Raw genomic sequence first — 8,621 nt, forward strand, 5'->3', positions numbered from 1 at the left:
TGGTTTTTGTTTTCATTTTTCGCTATTCCAGATAACCCTGTAATGAATATATATGGATTATCTTAATTCAATCTATATAGGTGGAAAAAACATACTGGAATTAATGTTGATTTCACTGTCTTCCATTTCTGCCCTTCCTACTCTCTCATTCTCAGAATCTTCATCTTCCTTCCCAAACTTGATCAGCCCATTCCCACACAAAAACATACACTCACATATTAAATATGACTTTAACTTAAGGAGACAGAATCAATTTTCAGAGATCCATAGCCAAAATGGGTACTTACAACTGTAAAACTATTTAAAAGTTCTTGGCAGATACTCTGTTTACATAAAACACTAAATCAAAGTTACGGTTTTGATCTCTAGTAACCCTATAAAGGAGTCTCTAGAGCTATTTGGGAGGAGAGGAAAAACACCTGTCACCCCATACCTGAGCAAAAGTGCACTTTACTAGCTCAAAGGCTGTGCCAACCGTGCTCACTAGCAGTCATGCACAGAAGTCTCTACTTCTCCACTGGGACACTTGCTTACTCTCTGGAAGCTTTAAGGTAAAGCTCTGAAACTGGAAGCCTGCAGGAGGAAAATTTCCATACAAAGTTTTGCTTTTCCTATGACGTTTTTAAATGTTTTAAATTAGCGATAATCATTTTAAAACATTGTATTTCTGGCTTCTCTGAGGAATTGGTAGACTTGGCTACACATGTTCCTATTCTGATATGACAACAGCTAGGAGAAGCTGTTCCACTTGGACATCTGGACACAGTCTACACCCACTTTGCCTGACCCTTGTAGACATTTGAGTCTGTAACCCTTGCTACATAGTTTAGGGCTCCAGAAGTAAATGTAGAGGAGAGGCATTCCTCATTGTTTTCAGTAATTGTCCATTACCCATTCAGACAGAAATCAGGGGCTGGCTGGTTAGCTCAGTTAGTTAGAGCACAGTGTTATAACACCAAGGTCAAGGGCTCTGATCCCCGCACAGGACAGCAGCAACAACAACAACAACAACAACAAATGCCAGAATCAGATTATACGTATTATACTGAATAATAATCCCATTACACACCATTTCAAGTCTCTAGGAGACCTCAGGTATATTGAATAATATCCTTAAGACTATCACTACAGTCCACAAAATGGCCAAAAGCTTGCATCCCATTCTCCCTCTCTTTTCAATACCCAACATCAGTGAAAATGGAATGGCTGTGCAGAAAAAAATGTTCACTCCCATAAATGAAGTTTTAGACCTTTTTCATCCTTACGTAAGCCAAAGGAAGATCATTAAAAAAAAAAAAATCCTTTGAAGAATTCCTGAATTTCCCCACCAAAAAACCTATCTACCAATACTACTATTTAGTGTTTATATTTTTATTTATTTTTTCATTTAGCATTTAATTCTCCTCTTTCTTTCTAGTTAAAAATTACTTAATCCTCCATTAAAAGTTTTGGTTATGCTATTTAAAATACTTTTTTTGTGGCTGGCTAGTACAGGCATCCAAAATTAAATACTTTATTTTTAAATAACAGCTTTAATAAGAACTTTAAACCCCATCACTCACTATCGTGACACCCTTTGGTGACATAAGAGCACATGATTTCATTCATTTTACAATAAATGAAGAGTCTGTTATTTAAAAAAAAAATGCATAGGCTGGTAAATGTGTATGCTTCTAAATGTTCTAGCACCATTTTAAGGTTAAATTAAAGGAATTTTGGAAACAGTTTAAAGCATTGCCCAAATTGTGTAGGTAAGACATGATATATACTTTTGTACTAAATAATTTTCTCATAGCTTTTCATTTCTTTCTTTTCATCACCCTCCTCTTCCTGGTCCCTCACTGTCATCACTTCTTACCACTTCCTCTTTATTCAGTGCTTGGTTCTGTGCCCACGCAATGTTTTTGCCGAGGTCTAGAGCTTCACTGTGATGAAACCAATTTACAAGCTGTTCCATCAGTTTCTTCAAATGTGACTGTAATGTAAGTAGAAAAGAATGGCTTCATCCCGACAGCCAGATAGCACCTGTAAAATTGTATCTTAGTTAAGACCATGTCATTATTAATAATGTATTTTTATTCAAAGATAATGTCATTGTTCCTGAGTCACTTATAATGATTACTGATATTTATTTTGCATTTATTAAATGCTAGACCCTACCTTAAATTATTCTATATATTAACTTATTTAATCCCTCCTTACAATTCTGTGAAGCATTTAGTATCAGCAGATTTTAGCCAGACAAAAGATGTCATCAGTTGCATATGTTACTAAAGAAAAAAGACTGCAAATTAAACTGTTACATAGACCTTTCCGATTCCATCGAATTTTTACTTGACACTTATTGAAAGAGCTCTCTTAGAATTTATTGAACATACACTTTAATACACTTTATGTACAAATAAAAAAAGAAAACAAGATAAATTGGATAAAATATTCCCAGAACTTCACATTTAAAATCTAACTCTTCTGAAGCACATTTTGACTCAGAGATGTTGACGTTGTTTTTTTCTAAGTGATTCAACTTTATGTATGTAATGAAAAATTATCCTCATAATACGTGGTAGTTTCTAGTACTTGTGGTTGTTAGTTTCTAGTACTGATTTGAATTTAACCAAACTTCAGCAACACATACAGATACATTAGGCTGAACTTTTAAAAAGAAATCAGCGGAAGATGGAGATTTTGTCAATATTTTTGCCTAGTTTTTTGGTTCATCCAGGAGTTTCAGTGTGTTGTGGCTCTGACTTTTGGGTATATGAGGACAAAATAGGAGTAATTCTTGAGTTTACAAATATTGGCAAGTCCTGCCTTTTTCAAACCAAATCACACATCATAGCAACTAAAATGCTTGACATATAAGTGAGGGAAGAGCTACGGCTCAGATTTCCTATAGATCATGGTACCATCAAATTCTCAGAATGTGGGGAGTTCATTCAATCTATAGTGGCCTGGGATATGAACTGAGAACTCTGGCGGGATAAACCATAAAAACTTGTTTTCCAAAGGAGGTCACATTTGCACCTGAACTGAGGAAAAAGATAAGCCCTTCAGCCTTCTATCCTCTCCTGTATCACCATAGCTCTTTTTCATAGTAATTAGTCCTACTAGGAAAAAATAATAATCCCCCAAAGAACTGTGAGGGCCTATGGAGAGTTTCTATTATTTAAATTTTAGCTAGAACTGCTGGGTATAAGAATTTATGAATATTTCATTCTACTTTCAGAGAAAAAATTGTTATTACCCCCACTGCTTGTATCAAATTACTAGAAAATCCAAATTAAAGAATTCCCTGATGCTGCCAATCTCATTTTTTATCTTCTCACAAGATTAGAATCCATTCTTCAACAATCCAATTAAACTTTGTAAAAGAAAGGAGCAGAGGAAGAAAGCTGGAGAAATGGAAGAGGATAAAGCAATGAGTAACTAGAGAGCGTATGCCCCACCCAAAGGGTGAATATTTTAATGGAATTAATTTTGATTCAATTAAAAAAAACTTTTCTGGCCCAATACATACATACATATGTACATATGTGCATATGTACATGCATGCAAGCATACACACATAAAGAGATGTATGCAGACCTGTGGCCCACCAGTTTTCAACCCCTGGTATAAAGAAAAAAAATGGGACCAGATCCTCATGAACTGACTGTAAGAAGATAAGGGGAAAGGAAGAGTCAAACTGACTCGAAGGTTTCTATCCTAAGTAATCGTGATCCAAGAACAAGGAAGACTTGGTGGCATTAAGTGGAGAAGATTAGGACTCCAAGATTAGATGTTTTTTCAATTTGAGATTAACAGGTCACTTAAAGGAAATTTCTGACAGGCATTTGGAGGTATAGGACTAAAGCTCAGGAGTTTATGTTGACAACATTTTATTTTATTTTTTGTTAAAAAGTATCATTCCTTCATGCTTTAGGTCAAGCCACTTGATTCTGGTTGTCCATTTATACTCTTCTCTGCAGAACACTGGCTCAGCATCATACTTCACCCCAGTCTGTTAGAAGTATTACAGGGAAATGTCAGAAATGAACTAAATCTTATATAAGTATCAAAGAAGCCAATAATCCAAGTAATGTTTATGGAAGTTGAGTTTTTTTAAAGATGTTTCACATAAGTACTAATGAATAAAACATGCAAACAGATAGATATGATTATTTGTACATTGTTCTAGCTTGCTAAACATTAACTTTGTTTGAGGGTTGACTTTAAGATCCTGTAATTTGATCACTGAAACTACATGATCCAGTAGTAAAAGAGCTTTCTTTATAAAAACTAGAGCTGGCTTTCACAATAATCATAAAAACCAGGCAGTTTCTCTCTCTTTCTTTCTCTCCCTCTCTCTCTCTCCTACACACACATGTGCACACACATACACATGCTCAAGATATGGTGTGAACTTTTGGTGAAGAGTCATACTTGAAATATCACATTTTAAAATAAAAGAATCTATTATATTAAAAAAGTATTTTGGGGGCCTGCCCCATGGCTCACTCGGGAGAGTGCGACACTGGTAGAGCCGAGGCTGCGGGTTTGGATCCTATATAGGGATGGCCTGTGCGTTCACTGGCTGAGCGTGGTGCAGACCACACCGTGCCGAGGGTTGTGATCCCCTTACCGGTCAAAAGAACAAAAACAAATAAACAAAAAAATGTATTTTGGTTTGTCCTATTCATTTAGAGTATTAACATCTACCTCTTTCCATTTCAATACAATATTATGAAAATATAGAGAATATTATTTGTAAAATAATGTTGATGTCATTCAGAAAGAAGTAGCCTATAAATCTTAGGCACTATTAATAAGAACCCAACTTTCTAAGAAATATTACTTAGGAGTGCTTAAATGAGCGTCCTTTTCCCTCTATAGTAACCCTCCCCACTTAAGAGCAATTAATCTCCTCCTCTTGGGTTCTGTCATAACCTCATTTATGCCTCATTTAAGTATATTAAACATTCTTCCCTGTACAATAGTAATTGGGGTCCTAATCTTGTCTACCTTAAAAAAGGGAATGCCAGGGCCAGCCTGGTGGTGCCCTGCTCCAGTGCGCTGCTTGGGAAGCGCGGCGGCGCTCCCGCCGAGGGGTTGGATCCCACATACCGACCGGCCGCCCACCGGCTGGGCGGGGGGCGGGAGCAACACCGAGGGTTGCGATCCCGTTGCCGGACACGAAAAAAGACAAAAAGGAAAAAAAAAAAAAGGGAATGCCAGGGCCAGCCTGGTGGTGCCCTGCTCCAGTGCGCTGCTTGGGAAGCGCGGCGGCGCTCCCGCCGAGGGGTTGGATCCCACATACCGACCGGCCGCCCACCGGCTGGGCGGGGGGCGGGAGCAACACCGAGGGTTGCGATCCCGTTGCCGGACACGAAAAAAGACAAAAAGGAAAAAAAAAAAAAGGGAATGCCAGGGCCAGCCTGGTGGTGCCCTGCTCCAGTGCGCTGCTTGGGAAGCGCGGCGGCGCTCCCGCCGAGGGGTTGGATCCCACATACCGACCGGCCGCCCACCGGCTGGGCGGGGGGCGGGAGCAACACCGAGGGTTGCGATCCCGTTGCCGGACACGAAAAAAGACAAAAAGGAAAAAAAAAAAAAGGGAATGCCATAAACTCCATAGGTCCTACACTATGCTTTTCCTGTATATCCTCCAGAATTCCTAACAGAGCATAATAATCCCTAAATAAATGTTTTTGAAATTAATTTATAAGTAAATAAATACAATACAGATAAAACAAGCTGATTGCCTTTTTAGCTCTGGGCTATACAACTGAAGTTATTATCCAAAGAAAGGTCACTATGTATAGGTAAAGTATGTTATTTGTCATCCGAATACAATATAAGCTTAAGGGCAGAGATGTCTTTTTTTCAAAGTGCAAATGGTAGGCATGCAACACGTTTGTTGAGAAAATGACTGAATGAATGAACACATTTTTAAGAGCACACTAAACTTTCATCTATATCCTTAAATCAAACCCAAATATTTAGCAATTTACACAATACAAACATTTAAACAGAATATAAAGCGGAATTTGGGATCTAAGCCAAGTGAGAATCAGTAGCAGAAAAGGGATTCTCGATTAGCTACTATAAAGAAGGAAAGAACATTCGATGACAGCCCAGCAGCTGAGTGTTATTTCAAGAGAGGGTTACCTTTGGCATTCATTAATTTAAAAAATCATTAAGTGTATAGTCTAGAGCAGTATATTTTTACTTTTTCTTTTCGTTATTGCCTCACTCCCCCCAAAAGACTTTTTAGACATTGTTTCCTATTTGTCCCCTCCTATAAAATTGTAATTCTACTCATACACTGTATGTCTGTGCTTTATACATTAAATAGTAAGGTTTTTTTCGCTCTCTAAGAACCAATTCTCACCTTCCCCTCCACCCCCACCCATTAAGAATGCACGGTCTTCTAGACTCTAGAACAGTTTTTCTCAAATGAGTTTCAAAAAATGTGTTTAGGGGAGTCTGAAAAACTATTTTTCTTTAAGAAGGATTTGCTACCAAGTTTAAGCAACACTGGTTCCAAACCTAAGCATTGTTAGTGCCCATTGTATGACTCTTAACCTGAGTTAACTTCCAGACAATTGCTCATTTATCAAGAAGTATCTGCTCTTTCATACTATATAATGTCAGTACCAATAATAGCATCATATTATTAGAAGTCATCTAGTCCAAATCCCTCCTTGCACAGTTAAAGATACTAACTTGGAAAAGTTATATGTGGCTCAAGCAAGGGACCCCCAGCTACATTGATTCTGGTCTTTTGCTTTTTTAATTTATTTTTTTTTTCTACTGCACTACGTTCTTTTTCTAAGAAAATTAAAGGTTTGTGACCTTTCCAATACAAGCACAGTTATGTGGATCTGGTCTCTGTCAAACTGCTTATAAAACTGTGATACAAGAGAAAATCTTTCTATGCAACTTATTGGAAATTGAAATGGTATCACTTATTGAATAAAGATGATTCAGCTTTACATACAAATTAGCAGAGTCTTTCATAACTAATTTTAAGGTGGTGGAATTGAGCAATGAAAAACTGAGGAATATAAAGCTATTCAAGTTCTTGAGTGTGTTTTAAACAGAAAACANGCATTCTAATGTTTGTTAAATAAAAATAGAAAAGAACATAACTGAAAATCAATTTCTCCCAGTTTTATTATTTTTTAAAATTTTTATCAGAATTACAATGTTGTAAACTAAGTTTAAGAAAAGATTAGTATCTTTAATAATACGAAATCAAGTTAGACCTAGTTCAAATATTTTATGAGTATGAGAGTGGTGTCGTGAAGTAAAATGTTTCCGAAAGCTAGTACAAAAGTAAATATAGTTTATAATCATTCATATTGCTATAGTTTAAAAGTAAAGGAAAAAAACTTTAATAAACAAAATTTACATTTATTTCAGGTCACTTCAGTGGAACTTAATAAGAAAACTTCCTCCTGATGGCTTTAAAAAGTACCATGATCTTCAGAAGCTGTAAGAAAAAATTTAATTCCTGATATTAAAATTAACTAGCATTTTTTCTGGCATATCTGTTTCTTCCCATTTCTGTGGAGACTAACTCTATACCTTTGCTTAAGTCTAACCCCTCTTTAGACAATTATTTAGCTGTTAGCTAGAGGCTTCCAGGTAAAANAAAATTTTTTTCTGAATAGTTCTAGAAGCCATTCTAGAAAGATCACGGATACCTGTCCCCAAAGAAACTGGAGCATGTGTGCTGTGAATTCTCCTACCACACTCTCCCAAAATGGAAATACTCAGGATCTTTTACTCTCTGCATTATTCTATCATATATCACCTCGATGCCCATCTTAGAGAAAGATGTAATGATCTTTTGCCATATCTGCCATCAGGATTGGATAGAGAATAATTATCTTGCAAATGTTTGTAAATTCAGTCTCTACATAAGATAGCAAGTCTTTGTCGTTTGAAACCTCTGAGCATGTTGTTTTGGGGACCTGATTCCATTTTCACATCTGCCTTGTAGGTTGAGTTTTATTTTGGCTTCAAGCAGTATCTGACATGCTAGCTTCTCATCAGTTTAGGGTCATGTACGTACTCTCAAAATCCACAGTGACCTAGCTGATGTCTACCTGTTGTTTAGGTCAACTTTGCGACTAAATCATATTGTGATATGTTTGAATTGTTGGGTTCAGATACTCTGTGCCATAATCACACTATCTAGAAAACATCTCAGAATTCCTTGTTTCATTTTCATACCAGTATTGGTTTTAATTTCGGTTTGACAGTAGAGAAATCTGGCTCATACATACATATCTATACTTTTTTTAGGGTAATAAATGGAAATAGAGCAGAAGCAGGTGAAAAATTAACCCACTTCATTTAATGAAATGTTCTGAAAACCCAGATAATCTGCAGGCCAATATATTTCATATTTGAAAATTAAAATTCTAATGAAAATAACTTTTCAGAACTTCATTCTGAATATTAATCAATCAGCAGAGAAGAACTTTCCAAAATTAGGCCTGATACAAAAACTTCAAGAGGATCTTTCCTTATTTTATTTTCTGATTTCTGTAGCGTGAAGAATTTTTCTGATCTGTAGCACCACCTTATGTTCACATGTTTAAACAGAGTTAGACTGTAAATCTAAATATCAAAAA

General features: G+C 36.4%; 1 protein-coding gene across 1 annotated transcript in view; it reads left to right on the top strand.

The window, feature by feature from the left end:
• The window catches only part of RXFP1 (relaxin/insulin-like family peptide receptor 1), a 90,631-nt gene that overhangs the window by 28,254 nt on the left and 53,756 nt on the right, over positions 1-8,621 (top strand). Inside the window, 2 exon segments of the mRNA XM_008586371.1 lie at positions 1,877-1,982; positions 7,402-7,473. Of these exon segments, the coding sequence (XP_008584593.1) occupies positions 1,877-1,982; positions 7,402-7,473 (178 nt within the window).

Source organism: Galeopterus variegatus, unplaced genomic scaffold (assembly GCF_000696425.1).
Source record: "Galeopterus variegatus unplaced genomic scaffold, G_variegatus-3.0.2 Scaffold3965, whole genome shotgun sequence".
Taxonomy (NCBI): domain Eukaryota; kingdom Metazoa; phylum Chordata; class Mammalia; order Dermoptera; family Cynocephalidae; genus Galeopterus; species Galeopterus variegatus.